The sequence below is a fragment of the Metarhizium acridum genome, assembly GCF_019434415.1.
Source record: "Metarhizium acridum strain ARSEF 324 chromosome Unknown scaffold_573, whole genome shotgun sequence".
Classification (NCBI taxonomy): domain Eukaryota; kingdom Fungi; phylum Ascomycota; class Sordariomycetes; order Hypocreales; family Clavicipitaceae; genus Metarhizium; species Metarhizium acridum.
In genome coordinates, this window is record NW_027094043.1 from 1 (window position 1) to 19,068 (window position 19,068).

General features: G+C 51.7%; 7 protein-coding genes across 7 annotated transcripts; 2 read left to right on the forward strand and 5 right to left on the reverse strand.

Annotated features, from left to right (window-relative positions):
• Positions 1-778: 778 nt before the first annotated feature.
• J3458_020283 (uncharacterized protein) lies at positions 779-1,147 on the reverse strand (the record flags this gene model as incomplete). The annotated part of the gene is made up of 1 exon (XM_066121948.1): positions 779-1,147. The coding sequence occupies one exon, from the start codon at positions 1,145-1,147 to the stop codon at positions 779-781; it is 369 nt and encodes a 122-aa protein (XP_065972937.1).
• A 326-nt stretch (positions 1,148-1,473) lies between these two features.
• J3458_020284 (uncharacterized protein) lies at positions 1,474-3,827 on the reverse strand (the record flags this gene model as incomplete). Its single annotated transcript, XM_066121949.1, has 2 exons — positions 2,617-3,827; positions 1,474-2,572 (listed from the first exon to the last, which is right to left on the reverse strand). Exons 1-2 carry the CDS (start codon positions 3,192-3,194, stop codon positions 1,474-1,476), a joined length of 1,677 nt encoding a protein of 558 aa, XP_065972938.1. The 5' UTR covers positions 3,195-3,827.
• Positions 3,828-5,288: 1,461 nt separating this feature from the next.
• Positions 5,289-5,609, forward strand: J3458_020285 (uncharacterized protein; the record flags this gene model as incomplete). Its single annotated transcript, XM_066121950.1, has 1 exon — positions 5,289-5,609. One exon carries the CDS (start codon positions 5,289-5,291, stop codon positions 5,607-5,609), a length of 321 nt encoding a protein of 106 aa, XP_065972939.1.
• A 2,464-nt stretch (positions 5,610-8,073) lies between these two features.
• J3458_020286 (uncharacterized protein) lies at positions 8,074-8,988 on the forward strand (the record flags this gene model as incomplete). The annotated part of the gene is made up of 1 exon (XM_066121951.1): positions 8,074-8,988. One exon carries the CDS (start codon positions 8,074-8,076, stop codon positions 8,986-8,988), a length of 915 nt encoding a protein of 304 aa, XP_065972940.1.
• A 1,907-nt stretch (positions 8,989-10,895) lies between these two features.
• On the reverse strand, positions 10,896-11,129 carry FMP27_7 (Protein FMP27, mitochondrial; the record flags this gene model as incomplete). Its single annotated transcript, XM_066121952.1, has 1 exon — positions 10,896-11,129. One exon carries the CDS (start codon positions 11,127-11,129, stop codon positions 10,896-10,898), a length of 234 nt encoding a protein of 77 aa, XP_065972941.1.
• An 81-nt stretch (positions 11,130-11,210) lies between these two features.
• FMP27_8 (Protein FMP27, mitochondrial) lies at positions 11,211-11,459 on the reverse strand (the record flags this gene model as incomplete). Its single annotated transcript, XM_066121953.1, has 1 exon — positions 11,211-11,459. Exon 1 carries the CDS (start codon positions 11,448-11,450, stop codon positions 11,211-11,213), a length of 240 nt encoding a protein of 79 aa, XP_065972942.1. The 5' UTR covers positions 11,451-11,459.
• Position 11,460: 1 nt separating this feature from the next.
• FMP27_9 (Protein FMP27, mitochondrial) lies at positions 11,461-11,847 on the reverse strand (the record flags this gene model as incomplete). Its single annotated transcript, XM_066121954.1, has 1 exon — positions 11,461-11,847. The coding sequence occupies one exon, from the start codon at positions 11,845-11,847 to the stop codon at positions 11,461-11,463; it is 387 nt and encodes a 128-aa protein (XP_065972943.1).
• Positions 11,848-19,068: the final 7,221 nt, after the last annotated feature.

The following is a 19,068-nucleotide window of genomic DNA, read 5'->3' on the forward strand; positions in this document are numbered from 1 at the left end:
AAGCTCCATCGTCCAGCTCTGGCTAGATGCAGCGTTGGGTAGCCATGCATCCTAAATGCAATGTGTCCAGAACTGCTTCCCCCGGAAAGGTGGTGTGGTTGCACCAATGAATGCATGGTGGTAAAATAAAAGATCATGTCAAAAATTGAGATTGCCTTGGGCTTCCTGAGACAAGCCCTGTTCGTAAGGCAAAAAAGGTATCCTGAAAATGCTAGACCGCTTATTCATACAATGCCCTACCCAATGCCCACGCTCCCAATGCCCTAGAGAAAAAAAAACAATTGGAAAGAAAAGAAAGGGAAGGAAAAGAAAAATCACCGGCCATGCGCCAAGTTCCGTGCTGTAAGTATACGCATATACGACCCCATCTAAGAAACCAACCGGCAGGAGGTTTCCAGAATAAAAAAGAAAGAAAAGGGAAAAAAAGGAAAAAAAAAAAAGAAACATTATGTAACAGGAATAATACCAAACTTCCCACTCTTGCCCAGATAACCGAATCACACCTGCGCGGGCAACCCGCGTCGTTCCACTCGCAGCTGAATCCAGTATAACCTTGACCGCCGGACTTGGTGGAGCCGCAAACAAATATTGTGGCAGGTAATCCCCCTGTGTGACAGTCAATAGCCAATTTCATTCTATGAAAAGGCAGATCGTCTCTTTGCTGCGAAATATGGGCCTCAAAGAGACAAAGAGATGAATCGATGTGTGAAGGAAAGCCATGAGCGTCAAAGGACCCGTGGATAAACTGCATTTGTCGTTTTCCCCTCTCGGCCAGCAACTAGTTCTCACCAAGGCGTGTGTGGGCCTTCCGTCTGATTCTTTTGCTTATAGGGCTCAAGTCAAGTTTCCGTTCCAAGACCTCAATGTCGGAATGTGGTGCCTTGCAGAATGCGCAAGCCCCAGGGGCAGAAAATGTTCGTCGTTCCACTGCGTCGCTGTCCGCTCCGTCCGTGGAACCCTCAACCACATCGATGAGCCCCTTCTTTCGCAGCTCGGGTCCAGTCTCGGCATTTTCCTCGCGGCCGATTCGGTACGCTTTCCAAAATGCTTCGACAGTGGGGCCTCGGCGGATCGCGTTGCACACGTTCCTCCTCCTCCTCCATTGGCAGATTGCTCCCACCGGCTGGGTCGCAGCTCTCCGGTCCATGGGTCTGGCCCTGGTAAAAAGCTGCTGCTGCAACGTGCCGCTGCATGAAAGCCCGCCCCATGACGTGTTCCACGACTTCCTTGGCAATGTTTAGGGTCCCGATACCCCTTGCCCTGGCACAGGCCAGAAAAACTTTTTCGCTGCGTCGTTCCCACGAAAGAGTGGTGGGCGTATTACGTACTCTGTAAGCCTCCTCTTTCAGGACGAGATGCCACGTCTCTGATCTGATGACACTAGTGCCCGTCGGAATGGCAGGTTGGGCTGTTGAGTGGCAAGACGTTCATCAGATAGTGGTATTCCGTAACAGTGCTACGGTATCGCAGCAACTAGCACGGATGCGGCAGAGGTACCCACCTTGCTGGAACACCATTCGAGCCAACTTCGTAGGGCTTCAGTGATGTTTTGCGTGGTGGGAGAGCCCAGCGAGCCCGGCCTGGCTTCTGATTATCAAGCTTTCCTCGGCGCCGCATCGCCATTTCCATTACTGCAATACGGATAAAGTCGGGATTCTCCCGCATTTCTCGTTGGCGCATGCTTGGGACGGCGAAAGCCTGTTGGCCTGGCCTGCCTGGGTGTTGATTGGGGGCGGATGCAGACTTGGACGGGTTGCCAGCAGTGTAGGGCGTGCGCGGTGACGGTGGGGCGGATTGAGAACGCTGGACCTTGTAGGTTTGCATTTGAATCGAAGCTGAGAAAGTGCCTGCGCGTGTCTTTTGCTGGGGGTCGATGTGAGCACTTGTCGTAGGGTTGAGATAGCGGCGCAATTCAGCCGATGGCATCTCCTCAGTCATCGGGGGACGTCGTTCATCCATGTATGGAACATTCGGGTCAATTGTGAGAATAGACCGAGTGAGAAAGTCATCTGGCGGAATGGACGGGAAGTTGATGCTTGAAAAAGACTTGGCTGCCGAGCGCAAGGCCCGTAAAGAAGCTGTCAAATTTGATTTGAATGCAGATCGCAGCGGTTTAAAAGGCTGCAAGAATGAAGTAGAGCCCTCATCTGAAAGTTCGGCAGCTGGCGTCTCCAAATCTTCTAGGCCAAGGTTGTCAACAACCGCAAGAGGATGCTCCTCGGCACCATCTTCGGATGGTGATCGAATAGGTTCCAAGGACCTGCGTACCGGGCTGTGCTTACGCCGCGCCGAGATGCCAATGCTTGCAGGCGTATCAACCGAAGAGCACACGTCGGTAGCAAAGGACTCCCCTCCGAGCGATGGAACAGAGTCTGCGGAAGTAGTCCTGGCAAGCATTGAGCCCATGTTGCTCTCAGTGGCGCTTAAATCATCATCCATCAAATCCTCTGGCGGCGACAATAGTAAGTCCATGGGTCTCCGACTGAGAGACAAGCTAAGCTCTTTTTCCGATACATGCTGGTCGTTCACAATCTCATCAACGGTAAGAGGCGAATCGGCCTTGCGTCTTCGTCTTTGGGGTCGCGGGATGTCAGTCACAGCAAGGAGGGCTGCAACAGACGGCGAAATTGAATCTGGAGGATGAAAAATTCTGGGGTTTCGTCGATGATGTGATGTTTCTCTAGCTTTGCATGGTGACGGGCGTCATGATGGCTTCGCTTGGGGATCTGGACAGGACTCGTCGGCGTTGTCGGTCTACGCAGACTGGTGGTGGTGCCGGAGAGACTCGACTGAGGTAGCGTAATGCTCGCTTCCCAGTTAACTGCGGCTCGTATTGACATTGCAGCATGAAAGTCTGAGGATGCTGAGCTGGTAGATGAGCAACTCGAAGAGGTCGAGTCGACGGCTTGGATGGTGACTGTAACTGCGATGTCTTGTTCGTCTTGGACGTCTTCGGATGTGCCCGGCGCATACTTGGGTGCTAGCCGGCTACGACGTAGAGCAGATGGCTCAACACTAAGCGCGTCGTATGAGATAGGTTTTGCCGAGATCGTCTGTTTATGAGAACGGTATGCTTTGGAAGGGTGAGAAGGGAGGAGAAGACGGGGCGGGGCTGCGCCGGGTAACTTGAGAATAAGAAGGATCTCATTGTTCTGGGAGGGAGTCGAGATAGCCACAACAACTGACGGGGGCATGCTTGTACGGCAAACTGGACGGGTTGGATAGGCCAACTACTTTGCTACACACACAATAGACCAGGGCCAAAATGACCACACTTGGGTAGCAAAAAAGTGACAACCTGGAGCAGTGTGGCTCTCGGGTTTCAGGGGACCGATGTCCTGGGACGGGGGTCCTGAGTCGCCAAAGAGTTGAAGGTCAACACACAGCGGTGCAGCTTCCGGCTTCCCGTGTATGGCTCACGCAGCTGGAGCCGATGGTCGTGTGTAGGTAGGCAGGATTCTGATACGTAACGAGCGAGGGCCTGCGGTCTCCTGTGGTCGACAGCAAAGGCTCCACAAGAACAGGACAAGGATATCAAACCCCGATAAAGGCAGGTCGTCCCAGCCAACCGCAGCTAATCAGAAGCCGTCCAATTCGAGGGCCGCAGCGAAGAACAGCGAAGAACAGAGACGGCGATTACGTGACTGTATGTACGCAGCCTGCTCTGGCTGGCGATAAGGTCGCTGCTGGACGACGTGCCTTGCAGCGGCAGTGGCAGCGGCAACGGCGACGGCACTGCTCTCTCCGGTCAAAGAGGCTGAAAGACGCTGGTATGACTCGGCGACAGAGACCAAAAGTGAATAAAAGAAAGTTAAGTTTGGGAAGCGACACGAAGCAAAGAAACGGGGGGATAAGCCTCAAAGATAGCGAGGAGGCAGCACTTGGTTCATTTGCCTTTGCGCTTCGTGTGCTGGGCTAAGCGACTACTCCGTAATTTCGAGTGACGCTGGTGGACGACTGAGGCGCCAGGGAATGACTAGTTGATAACGCTGTGAGAGGGAGGGGTGGCTTTTGGCTGATATGGCTGTTTGGGTTGTTCGCCCCGTTCGATCCGACATCCGTTATCAGCGAATGGCGTACCGACGAGCTGTATGTGTGCTTTGGGGAGCGGAGAAGCCGACGGGCGATAGCTATTCGAGGGAGGGCAAAACAAGCCAGAGGCTGACAAGCAACGGCCGGATAGCAGCACTTGAGCCCAAGCCCACAGGGTCCCTTGATCTCTTGATGCTGTGCTAGTCAGCCAGGCAAATAATTGGCCAGTCAAGCAGCTGGTTCCGTTGAGCCGTCAAGTCGTGGCTGAAGGAGGCTGAGAGGTTGAACAGCCGAACAAAGCATTTGAATGTTCACACGACAATCGTCATGGGTTGTCGAGAGTCGTCGAGGGTTGCCGAAGGGGTTCAGATGTTCAGCCACGGCCAAGGTTGTCGAGCGACAATCGGCGGCCGGCAGTAGGGAGGGGCAAGCGAAGGAGAATGTATGTACGGAGTGCGCATCTTGGCAAAAACGAGGCGGGACCACGCCGGATCTGAGGGTATTTTGAAGTGTTGGCACGACAGCTCTGCAACTGATTGACGGGTTCATGCTGGTACCCCAGATAACATCCAGAGCCGGTCCCTCCCAGCCCTGGCGCCCTGGCTTGGGCCAGTCGTCCAAGGCTGCCATGTTCGGCTGCCCATCCTTCTTCGAAGGAAGGCGCCGCCTTGCTCTGGACAGAACAGCCTTCCCTCATTCGGGACTGGACATAGTTTAGGTACCTACCGTAGGTTCCTGGGTACGAGTAGTCAACGGCGCTTTGCCCCGTACGGCAAGGGCGAGACGAGCCCAAGAACAAAGTGCGAACGGGCAGGAAGGATCCGTTGACGTTGTGCTATCCACGTCCAATTGGACGATGCAAACGGCATTTGGCCGCCGAAGGTATCGTAGCATCAGGTGGCACGCAAAGTTGCACCCTAGTATGCTAGTGTGTACCTACGCCTCTGGCCGGCACACAATTCGTCATCGACTGAACACTCAAAGACGTCAACTTTTGGTTCCATTCAGCAAGGCTATCACATATCATCAACGATATCCCCGGTCCCGACATTCCAGTCAACGCACACCACGACTACCCTTCCTGCAGCTTCAGTCACCTCGTGAAAATTTCCACAATGCTGGTGACAACAAAAAGGGGAGTCAGCCGGTTTGAATCGACTCATGATGTTTTGGGCATCTAGCGCACCGAGGGCTCCGACACATGGCCAAAACACTCAAGCAGCTAGACAGCCAGGCAGCAAGCAGGTCCCCTGAAAATGCTGAGCATGAGACTTGAGACACCAGCTGACCCAGAGAAAAAAAAAGAAAAAAGAAGAGGAAGAGAGAGAGAAAGATGGGGTATTGTCGACACCAAGATTATTGTTGGCTTTCGGCTCGGCTGGACAAACGTCGGGGACCCCCACCATCCCAATTACGCTGATCCAGCCAAGAAGAAAAACCCGTCAAGTCCGATGTGCCGCTGGTTGAAAAAGAAGCTTCTGGAGAACAGACACGATATCGGACCCATAACACGCAGTACAATTACCATCTATCAAATATTGTCTTTGTCGAGTTCGCCGAGTTCTCGCATGCGATAAGCCGACGAACGTGCGGCGTACTTGCTGAGGCCGGTCATAACTCTACGTCTAAGGTTGTTGGCTTTTTCGCAAGCCCGCGCCCGAGCGTTTCCGGATTCCAGACTGTTTCTCGCACTTCTGGTCTCCCCTCGCTAGGATCATCGTCAGGTGACTTTCGTTCGGTTGGCATGCCCCCAAGTTGCCGCCTTGTTCGATGGCGCTAATGGAGTTGGAGGGAACCCCCCCCCCCCCGTGAACATCCGCGAATACTACGTACTTGAGGCTAGGCTCTTGAAGAAACAAACCAAATTGCAACTTGTCCCCGTTGGGTAGCAGTCTATTGGCTGATTACAGCAACTTATTCCACGATGTATCATATTTGAGTAGACACAAGAGTACACAGCATGTTCGCTTGGCATTGGCGATATCCATTTCGGCTAGTTAGTTGATGGCCTTGGGTTTGTACAATCCGAGCCATGAAGCAACTACGACGACAGGTTCATGGTGCTTATCAAACGGCAGCCAGTTTGCACACCGTCACAGCGCCCCCCCCCCTACAACTGTAGTAATTTAGCTATACGACAACAGCCGGCAACCAAGGGCAATGTGAATGACTCATGTCGCGTGTACGGCACCGTAATGGTTCACATCACTGATGCGGCCCGTCGGTGATCAGTGTTTCTTTGCGAGTTGACACTCTGCTTGAGCTAGGACAAGCAGGGACGCATCTTTAGACCACGTCCCTTCTTGGAGGATCCCCAATGTCACTCGCGGGTAGAGAACAAGGAATGTATGCTGCGCCGTGGGCCGTGCCAGGGCCTCTCTCTTGATCATGGTGAACTTTTGTAAGCAACATGATCAAGGAAGTCGGCGTGGGTCGGCGTTCATCATTTTCCAACGTCTCGATCGATCGTTGGTTCCCGTCTCTGTCTCGACCATGCCACATGCTTAACACATGACGCGAAGCGCAGTTGCCCGTTCATCCCGCCAGTGTGACAACTTTGTTGGGTGGTTGCTTGGATTATGCAGGCCGACGTTTGGTTTCCAATCTTGCTTCTGCCTTGGCCATTGTCATTCGACAAAGGTGCTCGCAGACTCTAAGCGACTCGGCTCATGACAGATGATGCTTATCACTGACGTCCCATTTGCTCCAGCGTATTATTATCATGCCGTCATACCCACCGCGATGCACAATGCGGGGGAAAGAAAACATGGAGGGAGGGCTCCACGACGGGGCTGCCTGCAGGGTCTCAAACCGATTTCCCCTTTCCAGCTTCGTGACCCTGCTTGCTTGGCAGCCCCTTCCTCTGTCTGTCTCCGATATAGATGTGATCGAGTTGGTAAACGTCGAGTTACCAGCTATAACAATAGCTTTGCTGAGGAAGATGCTGCCCAAGTACGCACTGGACGCGCTCGCGAAGTGAGAGACGACTCAGACGAGTGTGGCAGTAGGCCTTCCTTGTCTTTGTATGGACGAGCCTCTCGATTTGAGGGGAAACAGCCTTCTGGGATGCTAGCTAGAGCAAGGCAGACTTTGATGATCGGCTAGTCTAATGTGACGAGGTCATCAGCCACATGATGGAACCTATAAACATTCCATAGAGCCCACCGAAAACCCAGCAGAGATCAGGTGCATCAAATCCTTGGCTTGGTCGCCGCTACGCTTCTCGCCATTTACGCCACTTGGTTCTGACTTTCTAACACCATTTCCCCTCGGCTCTTATTCATCTGTCATGTTCTGGAGAGAGAACTACCAACAACCCTGGCGGCGGAAAGTCTATCCAGTCCTTGAGGAATCGCGGTCCAAAACGAAAGCGGGTGTGTAGCAACCATGTCGAGCCTTAATTCTGGTTGACACTCAAGTCTCTGTTTTATTCGTAACCATGTCCAATGTCGCCCTGCGCCTATAGGCATACCCAAACTGGTCGTCCGTTTCCTGTCGGGATTTCATATGTTCTCTCTTCTGCCCTACCACTGAAGGTCTTCAAAATGCTATGCCGCCACTACGATGACACTACGATGAGGGAGGGGATCTACTGCACACATCATGTTCAAGCCGAAAGCAAGGAAATGCAGTGACAAAGGATACGAGCGTATGGACAATAAGCACCAGACGCAAAAGGAACAAGCGCAGACATACATTTTGGAAGCCGCTTGTCGATGTGGACCAAGTAACCAGCTTTTAGGGTCCAGTAAACCAGGCCTTTCATCTCTCTTTTTATGAATCCTTTTAAATAACGACGAATAACCACGTCCTTGTTGAAATATTCACACCCTCCCGCGTGAAACTCTCCGGAACGGCCGAAAAAAAAAAGGTGATAAGAAGCAACGATGCTCCTTATCCTTTAGCAAAACACTGTCTGGTCGCAGGAGCAGCGGCGACATGTTACTGTGCATCAGGCGCTTGGAATCCATCGCCAGTGTCCTGATTAAGAATAGGCATCTAGCAAAACAGGTCAAAAACGTGTCCTTGACCGTCGTCAACATGAATTGCGATCCTGACCCCCCCTTTATAACCGACGGAGATATGCAAGCCCTCGCACCATTGCTGCCAGATCTCCAAAAGCTGGCAAATAAGGAATCCAACTGCGCAGCATTGCTCCCTGTAGCAGAGGGCGACAACATCATGGATGCATTCTTGGAGGCCCTCCTTGCCCTTTTCTCGAATGCCAAGCAGATAAAGGTGGAAATGCAAGCGACCTTGCGTGGCTTCCCTCGACTTTTGCGGCTCGCAAGCCATCTGGATTTGCCGGTAGGCCTGACCTTGAATCTGCCACGCCCAAGCTGGCAACTTGAGGAGTTTTTGGGCTGGAGATTTGGGAGAGAAAATGGCACTTCAAACTTCACTCTCCATCTGGAGAAGAGCGCCTTGTGCTTGTACCGCCACATCATACAAAGTGCCACAGCTCACGACCTCGCGTTTCTCAGAATCACAGCGGGGAAACAGACCTTGCCCCTGGATGTTGAGGACATTGTTTCGGCGTTCAGGACTCACAAAACCATCAGGACACTCATCTTGGATTGGACTCCTTGGCAGTCGGGCGATCCGTCGGAGCCACATCCAAAGACCGCCAGTTTTCCGCTGCGCAGCTATTTCTCGCTCAAAGGCCTCCAAAATCTCCAACACTTCACGGTAAGCTCGCGTGTACTCAAGGCAGCTCTGATGGAACCGTCCAGTGGCTCTTTCGCTCACATGCTTCCCAAGTCACTGAAAATGCTGTTTATTTCTGGCGATTGTGAGGATTGGCAAATTGCCGCGCTACATGACCTGGTCCGAGGCAAGCATCTGCCCAACTTATCCCGCGTTGGGGTCGGCAAGATTGTTGGATGGGGGGATTTGCTGCTAGAGTGCCATCGTGAGATGAGAGCCGCTGAGATTGAATTTCTGATCAATCCTTGAGCGATCGCGGGAATCGGAGAGTTCAATTTATTGTTGGGGGGGGTTTTCTTGGGGGCCGAGGGGGTGGATGACGAAGGAGCGGCTTGTATTGGCGAGGTATTTGAGGCATGTTTTTGCCGTGTCGGCTTCGCCTGCTGTGTCCCTGGGCGCTGGCTGGTGAAGAGTTTCCTGGAAGCAGAGAGTGAGTGAGAGACAATGTTTAGTGAGTGAGACGTCGGCTGCAGACCATTGGATTAGTACTTTCAGGTATTGGGGGTGACGGGCGAAATATACAGCTTTGTGCAAGGGGGACATGATGATGTTGATGAAAGGCAGAGTAGATGCCCCAAAGTGACAATTATCATCGGGCGAGACTTCTGCGATGGGATTTGATGTGGTATTTAGACAAAGCATCAATGGCTTATATATCCCCAGACCAAGCTCGCAGGAGAACACGATGCCATCCTCTGCGGACTGCAAACACCTCCTGTGAAGTTCTCTGTGAACCATGAGCCACGGCGGATGTTGAAGAATCGGGGGATTCGGATTATGTCTTCTCGTCCAAGTCCGTACCACATCATTGCAAGCAACTACCCGTCCCATCAGTATACTCTGTCGCAGAAAACTGTAATTTTCATCAATAAATGGCAAAAGGGGGTAGCAAACTTGCCAACCAGGCCGGCACCCACAACACCAGCTACCCGGTAAGCATTTGCAAGGTCCTCGCGGCTCAACAGACAACAACTCAACACAGCAGCACCTTTCACAACTCTGCGGAGACTCGCAAAGGATCTGACAAAACAAACGAGAGTCAAGCTCAATGACTAAATGACTATCCCATCCTATGCACAGCTCACATACAATGCATATTCCCCAAAAGCACAAAAAGCCGCCTTTTCCACTGGCCTCCTGTAAGCCAACGAAACAACGCCTTGCTCAAAACAAAAAAGTTATACATGTATATATGTAAGTATACCAAAACGGCCACTCCTCAGCCCGGTTTAGTCCGCCCTTGTGCCCAACTCAACTTCTTCCCACGCGGGGTTTTCCCATCGTTTGTACTTTCATCATCCCCAGTAATATCATTGCTCTCGTCTGGTACGTCGCTATTTTCGCGCTTACGGCCCGTAAAGACACTGAGTCTGTCTCTTAGTGAGGGGGTGCCGGCTCTGCGACGATCTCCCGATTCGGCGCTCCCTGCACTCGTGGAGGGCCGACCATCTCCTGCGCTGACATTGCGGAGCACCCGGCGGTGGTTGGAGTTACCAAAGCCGTGGCTGGAGGAGGGACGCATCAAGTCAATACCAGCTTCGTTACGGCCCTTCGATTGGTGTCGGGGGAGGTGGTCATGGAAAGGAAACTTGGTGCGCTTGGGGCCATTATGTGATGAACCGCCGGTTCGGTAAGACCGACCGCTAGCCACGCTGCTACTATCGGCTAGCAGATCGAGGCGCCGGTATGCTACTGTGTGTGCTGCCGGCGCGTGTAGACCGCGGCGGAGAGCGAGAGTAGTCGATTGGCGAAGTCTCATAGAAGCTGGACGAATCGTCGCTATCGTTTGATGCTCGCAGCGTAATGCTGGGAAGAGCTTGAGGGTCGTGATCACGACAGAGCTGCTTGCCATTTCTCGTAGCTTGCTGCGCTGCTACCGCGTTAGGGTCGGTGCTTGGAGAACTTGTTTCCCATATGATGGCACCTTGTGTGCGAAATCAAGGCCTTTACCACACGGCTTTTTTCAGAGCAAGCGCCAGATCCAGGTTGGACCAAACGTCTTGTTTTGCCACTCAATCGTTGGGAGTCGAAACACAAAGTCATGGACGTCTTCAAGTTTGCGTTGATCTTTGCCCTTAGTAGCTCAGGCAGAGAAACCACCGACGGCATCCGAATGTAGCAAACGTCATGTAGTTGTTTCGCTCGGTTAAATCATCTTAGTGAGGGTCATCCGATTGCTGCTTGTCTTCGGTCTGCGACTTTCCGCCTCGCCAACGAGATCCCTTCTTAGTTTCGGTGGAGTCCTTGCTGTCCTTGGACGAGAACCCCGTGGAGGATCGTACCATCATGCCTGGTCGAGGCGCGCCGATTCCTCGGAGTGATTCGTGAGACGCCTTCTTGGATATCACCGTCTTTCCCGTGTTTCCAGAGCGGAACAGTCTGAAACGCATGGCCGCCTCCCTCGGAGCTTTTGACGCTGAGAGCCTTTTTCGGGCTGCTCTCCTGGGCGTTGTTCGATGTCAGTGTCGGTCTCAGGCGCAGTTCCAGTGATCCGCTCGCGTATTGAACCCAGAGGACTCCTTGTCCGCCGCTGGAATGCCCAGACGACTGGTTGAGCTGTTCGTAGACTCGACATCAACTTCGTCTGTGCTAGAAGCTTGATGCTTAACCATAAGAGGTGAGTCGTCCTTTGCCCCCTTGTCTTTATCCATGCCAGGGAAGATGTACTCAAACAAACGTTTACCCGCTTCTCGCTCTAGTTGCACCTTCATTGGCACAAGTTTAAACCTCGAAGCGATCCATCACAGGAATGCCTGCTATTGATTCGAGCATGTGCCAGTACACCCGAATCATGTCTTGCTCAGTGTCGCCTGTCATGGTGTTTCTGTCAGATTCACTGTACGGTGCAATAATCTCTGGATACGTGGCGTCAGGTAGTAGGTTAAGACCGAGGACTTTTCCGACCCGAATAAGATTCATGTGAGAGCCATCAGAGTTGTCGGTCCGATCGTACTCGACATCCTTGAGTTGCAGCTCAACAAGTGGCTCTGCAGAGTCTTGGATGAGATGCCACACAATGTCTCGCGCAGAAATACTCCACTTCAATAACGCACTGGTGTCGCTGTCGATTTCAAATTTGCGCTGAGACGTTGTAATAGCCTTCATCATGAAGAAAAGTTCATCTTCAACAGCTTGCCAAGTCTCGTTCTAGGGCGAGTCCTGTCTTCCCAGCCCTTCTTATCCAGGTATTTAGAGTAGACCTGGAAATGGTGCTTGATGTCCTCCAATTGTCTGATACGCTCCTGGAGTTTCTGCACCATCCGCGGTGTTCCACTCAAATCGCTGAAGTCAGATGCGAGCATTATCTTCTCAAGTCGCTCACTACGGGTCTTTTCCAGCGGCTCACTATACATCAGCAGGTCCAGCACGATGACGTACATGGCATAGTATTGAGAACTGTTGCAAAGTGCTCGTGCTTGTGGAAATTCAACCCAGAGATTGTCCGATCGGCATTCGGCAAATTTCGCTCGAGGCAACATCCTCTCCACCATCTTCGTTGACCTCGTCATTGTACTTCAGACGCAAGTTGTTTGTATTTGTCATAAACGAAGCATGGCAGATGTCTTCTGAACAACACGTTTAAAGCCAAAAGGATCGGTCTGGAAATTGAACATTACCTCCATAGGAACCCATGGCGGCCAAGCAGACCCATTCGGTGCGCCATATTTGCTGCCTGCATACATGGAAACCAAACTCGTCAGGAACCATTTTGATGGGTAACAAAGAACTGCGTACTGTCCATGTTACGAGAAAAACGGCGCTGAACCAGGCCGCTGACAGTATCAGAGATTCGTTTCCTTGTCCATGACCTCGAGGCACCTTGAGCTCCATACCCTTGGCGGTGACAAGAACTACATGTTTTTTGTTCTTTTCGCTTTGGAGCTGAATTTGCGGAGCTATCAATCGAACATGGTAGCTGCTTTGTGGGCTGAATTCCTTCGCAATGCCGCCCTCCAAGTCTTCGATCGAACCACAATTCACGTCACCGTTGACGTCGAAGCTAGTGTCTGTGAAGCGTTTGCCGTCCTCGAGAATACTTTTTATGCGATCCTCGAGGTCCGTAGCGCTATGTTTTTCCGGTACACTAGGACTGGGTGACGACGTACCACCCGTCCTGGTTGAGGGGGCATCGCCTTTGGCAGTCTTGTTGGCCTTTGCCCTGCTCTGCTCTTCAACAATATCCAAGATGAATTGACGGGCGGGCCGTGACAGGTAATAGACGAAACCACGTCGTTGGCTGTTTTGGGTGAATGTATCGGAGCACAATATTTCGCAGCAGATTGTTCCATTTCAGCTGCAAATTGTGAATGACGAATCGGTTTCTTGAACTTGCTTTCAAATTCCGCGGTGGGTGGCATATCAACAAGATCTTCGGAACTTGATGACGATGGCTCTGACGGTCTTCTATGCCCATTGCTGCTTGCGCCGACTTTGTTTTGCATCTGGTCGAGCATAGTTTTCAGGAATAGTTCCTTGTCTTTGAGAACGCTGACATGCTTCTTTAGTGCGTCGAAATTCTCTACAAGCTCGGGTTCCTCTCCGTTGGTTTGGATCACCCTCAACTCTGCCTCGCCAATGTTTCGGGAGTGTGTCTGCATCTGAATGGCTAGTTGATCCAGTCGTTCTTGGATTAGCTGGCTCTGGACTCGTCTTGGGTCGTCGTCATGTGTCATGATGCAGAAATGTGTGGGCTCATTGCCAAATGGGCTTGTTCGTGTCGGGTCGCCAGCAATAATACCTCCAATGTCCGTTTGTCGGAAATATGTCAGACGAGGGGCAAATGCAAGCGGTAAAATCTTGGTATCAGGATGAGGTTCGGTGGGGTAGAATCCAGTCCAATTCTACGAAATCATCCATGTCGATCCAACTAAAGTCGTTATCAGGGATGGTGAATCGAGACAAGTCAGGCTTATCATCCTGCTCAGTGATTAGAGTGGAAACGGAGCCCTTCTGATGGCCTCTGTAGTGGTGCCTCGTAAGCTTGCTGAAACAGCACGAACATCCGCATTGGTGAGATCAAGTTGGGCTGCGTGAATCTTAATCCCAGACGTCCTACTCTGTGTGCTCTTTCCCTTGGCAAGTGTGTTAAACTCTTCTCTTCGTTGGTGAAGGTCAAGCATGAAGCTGTCAAAGCGAACTTTTAAGCCAGTCGCGGAAACAGCGTTCTCAGCGTAATCTTCGGCATCCTTATGTTTGTAGATGTGGCTAAGAAACAGGGGAGCCAGCAACAGGTTGTACTTGACTGTGGCAAGATGCCTCCCAAACTTTTGCTACTCTTCTCCCGCCCAGGCCAGAGGTTCCCTTGTCGAATAGGGAGTGACATTGGCTGACCAAACAGACCCCACCACTGGAAGAAATGGGTAAAAAATCGCGGAGTAAGATGGACCGTGTTGTAGCTCCTAGATGGCTCTGTTTTCTCAGACATCCAGTCTCGGTCGACGGGTGCACGAACTGCGATTGAAAGATGAATATGTCGACTTCTGAATCCCCTCAAGGCGTCATACGGCAGACCATCCGGATCAGGTTTTCGCGTAGATTGGATTTTTCAGCACTACTTCATAGTGAGGCTTGAATGAGAAACTTCTCTCTCCATTTTCGATGGCACGCTCAAACAACAGACCCGCCATCCACTGTACTTTGCCCGAGAGTTTCATAATCACCTTCTTAAAAATGGCGCTACCGGCGCATGTATCCTCAATCACACGTGCACCCCCGTGGTCATGTCGACGGGCAGCTTCGCGAATTTGGTGGCTGTAGTCAGGGATTGCAAGCACGTACTCGCCACTATCCACAGTCATGAATCGTTTAGGGTTGTCCTCGGCGTTAATGTGCCACCTAATGTCATTGCGCCAGCACATTAAGAACCCGGCACCATTTCCAGTTACTAAGTATGGGTCCGAGTGCCCTTAAGAGACAAGTGCATGTCACCATCCCCCTTCCAGGCCACATGGACACGGGAATGTGTGTTGAGACGAAGTTTGTCCCAAAAGCCGACGCGTTCTGATGGGTCGACTTGTGGCTTCGTGAACGACTCAATGACCATCATCATATCCTGAATGGCGGGTTGATAGCACGGACCCCATGTAATTCGTGTTGGTAGGGCCGTGTTGATGTCCATAAACATTTCTGAAAACGACTTGACTGGCCCAATGGTTCTCCGGACTTCAATAGCAAAGGAACCTTCGTTGGAAGACTTAGGGTCGCTACATCGTGGAGGCACAACATTGACTCTGACTTTCCTTGTCGACTCATGGCCTCTAAATTCTTCCGCCAGCACAAAATTAGCCTTGAGAGACACGGACTGCAGCCTTGACGACTGTCCAGTTCTGAGACCTGGGATATGCAACAAGGGCAGCGGGTAGTCGCGCATGTCATGCGAGCTTCACCCATTTGAATTGCAACGTGCATGGGCACGAGAAGCCCATACTGCATATCCTTTGGCATTCCCTTGCCAACCGTATGGATAAAGTTGGGCAAATCCTTCATTGCAAAGGACGGTTTGTCAATCATGAAGTGAAGCTCCGATATCAGTACTGACAAAAGGGCAGGGCGCTGAGGAACCTCTAGGATATTTTCCGTCTCTTCCACATCATCAGGTAAAAGATCAGAGCCCCAGAAAGTCTCACGCAACTCACGCATACTCTTTCGTGACGTTTCGTAAGCCCGGTCAATGCGCTTTTTTCCAGGACTGCGCGTTGAACCTGTGGAGAGCAGTCTGAGCCTCAGCTTCAGGCAATTTCGCATTTCCATGGATGCCAACATGTTCTCGGTCGGGGTCATATCTAGGCATGGTGCCGCCTTTAATCTCGTGACCAGTATCATCGGCCTTGTAGGCATCTGCGCTTCTGCTTCTGAACCACGATGAGGCTGAATGCTCTCCACGGCCACAAGGAAATGTCGATCGAGCACGAAGCTTTCCTCCGCCTTTTCGCAGTTCCTCATCCTGAACTTTCCTAGATTTGGCTTCAAAAGCTTCTTCCCGGGCCAGTCGTTGGGTTTGCTCCACCCGACCCGTACGATAGATGATGCCTAGTTTCCATTCAAATGCACCATCTTCGAGCTCAAAGAGAAAGCTCCGTGAGCGAACCGGAGATCTTGGGTACATGTTTCGGCTCTTCGGGTTTCTTTTCCAAAATATACTCATTTGTGCCGGTTTTGAATCGATGATGAAGCTGTTTTACTGATTTATTACGTTGATAAAGTTATCCGTGATGCGGGCAACGATGACCTCATGTGGGACAGCGATACGAAGAGCTTCCGTGGCCACGTCGAACATCCTCTCTTCCACATAGCCACCTTCGGGGGCTTTATGCTTTGACTCACGAAGATCAACACGGCCATGCTTAATACCAATCATCCTTGACCATACATTACGCATGCGTGGTGTTTCAACGTAGAGCCTAATGACCTTCGAGGCCAAAAACGGCGTCGACCATCGATGACGCCCAGTTTCGAGCCCATACACGCGCAGCATCAGCAGCGGCTCGTGGGGCATTTCTGCTTTGATTTGAACCAAGGCTGCTTTGACATCGACCGTGATTAACTCCGACGATGTCGTGGATGAGCCATCCGCATCTGGGACCCCCAAGCTACCAGGCAGCCGGAGGTGGTCCTTCTCATATATTCCGTGCTGCTGCGGCCGGGGCACATCTCGTCCAGTTCGCATGAAGGCCTTGCGCAACGTCAAAAAGGCAACACCGACTGCGTAGTGTCGGTAGAGAGAATACTGCAGCATAACGGTCTTGATTGTAGACTGTATGTGGAACATTGGGCCATGACTATCACTAGTAGCCGAAAAAAGCCAGTTCAAGGCGAGGAACATTGACAAACGGCTCGACCTCGAGATGATCCGAGCCCTCGACAATTTGGGCCTCAACGCCTTTTGCATACAGCGCTAGCCGACGTCCGTCCCCGGTAGTCTGTGGCTTCTTCTTAAATCGGGGGGAAGCTGGTGACGGTGTCAAATCTGAGTCAGATTGTGTAACAGATCTGCTGTGAGTTCGCCGCCTGCCTGGCCGTCGCTGCAGACCATCTAGACGATGTGCCCTGTACTCGGCAGAGAATGAGTCTAGATGTACGGTGACACCCCTGGTATCATCTGATATGTCCTCGTCTACACCAGCTACTTCGATATTGAAGTCTGTAGCTTCAATCTGGTACCTAACGAGCCAATCAGGCAGAGATCGCAAGAAATTCTGATGCTTTGCCGTCTTGGATTGAAATCGCTTCTCCGGTTCCACATCGATGCGAAGCTGTCGAACAATTTGGCGGAGCCCGTCCGTTATCTCAGGCCGCACCATGCTAATACCAAATGATTGGATATTTCCGGTAAGCTCAACACAAACGTCAGGTCTGGCGGCTAAGTGTGCCTTCAGGTCGAAGGACTCTATCGTAATCAGGTTGAACCTATCACCAGTACAAGTCTGGTAATACAAATGATGAGACTGTAATCTCATGGCTCCGTCCAGAAAATAGTGCATATCTTCCATGGTTGAGTGTGATGTCTCGACATCCAATGAAACAGAGGATATTGATGAAATAATGAGGTCGAAATCATCTGGATCTTCTGTATCCTGTAACGGTTTAAGCTTCATACGAAGAACCGGTTCGTGCATGGAGAATTTGATACTGGCTTTTGGAAGGAGCCTGGACAAAACACTCTGGTTTCTTACACGTGAGGATTTCAGTGCCTTGGGTTTGGGTTGCATCATGGCAATGAGTAGAGGGAGATGGGCAGGATCGAGATCCACGGACGGCGAGGTGATGACGGAATTGGCAAACATAATATTGGCATTCTTTTCGCCAATGACGCCGTCCTCAGCCAACTGAATTGTTTTTGATGGAAGGGTGGTCCTAACTGTGGTAGTGGTCATGGGTATATACAATAGTCGTTGGGGGGTGCCGTGACCATCGTCGATTCCAACAGAAAGAGAGAGTGCGGCTGCGAGAGCCTCGTGAGCAATGTCCTTTGGTGAGAAGTACATGCGATGGGCCGGAGATTTCGGATCTAGACGGTGCAAGTCAATGCCAACCTCCTTCATGGAGGCGTTGAGGAGCATAGGGCGAGCCTTCAGGCTTGACAGACTCTATCCTTTGGGTCATGCCGACAAAACTGACTGCGAATTGGACCTCCTTGATGCCCCGCAGGATTGAACTAACAACTCCTTTGAATCTGTCACCGTCTTCATCAGATCGTCCTGTTGTGCGCCTTCATCACCCGGCTCCTCGGTGACATGAGAGAGAACAATGTCTACGGGTTCGTCAAAATCGACGGCGTTTGGTCTCCTGCGACAAGCTTTAGTCGAGATGCGCAAGCGTTCAGGTCGTCGTACGGCACATGGACTCGTCCCAGCTTCAAGGAGATGGTAGCATCGCGAAGGCCTTGCCGCGACTCGTACAAGAAGCCATGGACATTGAGTAAGCAATGGTCCAAGACCTCGAGCGATTCGCTCCCATCAGCAGTAAACAGAACGCTGCGCAAAGATATGATCCACTCAGCTTGTCGTTGCTCCTTCTTCCTCGGGTGAAATTTGAAGAGCCGGGCGTGGTCAACAATCTTCCTCCTCGTGTCAACGGCCACGGTAAGGCTGCCGACCTGAATGCTTCCCACGTCGACAACATTTATGGTTGAGTTGGTGGCCACCACATCAATCATTCTAAGCCATCGTATGTTTGTATGTAGTTTCTTGATTCTCTCCTTGAGCTTAGCCAACCTTTCCCACGTTTCGCCTCGAGATTGAGTGTCGATGTTTCGGCGCGAGCGCTGAGTCTTGGGCGGCGGGGCAGACTCATCAGGGGAGGCCTCGCTTCCAGACTTTTCATCATGGCCACCGCCGCCGTCTTTGTTGGGAGGCTTGTGTCCATCAAGCTCGCGTACATCCACCGTGACGGCCAATTCGTTCAAAACTAGACTTATCCAAGTTGGCTGGGCAAAAGTCGGCCGGTGTATGTTGAGTCCCAGCCCTCTTACCTCGACTCTGCAGCCATCTCGAGGGGTATACGCGAGCCGGCGTAGCGACAGGTATCCAATTCGTTGGATGGAGACGCCAGTGAGGATTCGAATAACAGCGAAAAAGACAAAAGACGACAGGTACAGTAGGACGAGCACTCCCAGGAGGAAAGTCGGATTGAGAAGGGCCATGGTATGTGGATTTGTGTTTGGTCCCGAAGCTCGGCGTGTACCCGAGGCTACAACCCCGTTAACGCTGGCTGATGCGGTTCTATGACGTTAGTTTCAGGACAAAGAGTGTACCGGCACACATATCGAAGCACAGATATGACCTACGTTGTCGGTACAAAGGGGTTGGTCAACCCTGAGGGTCTGTCACT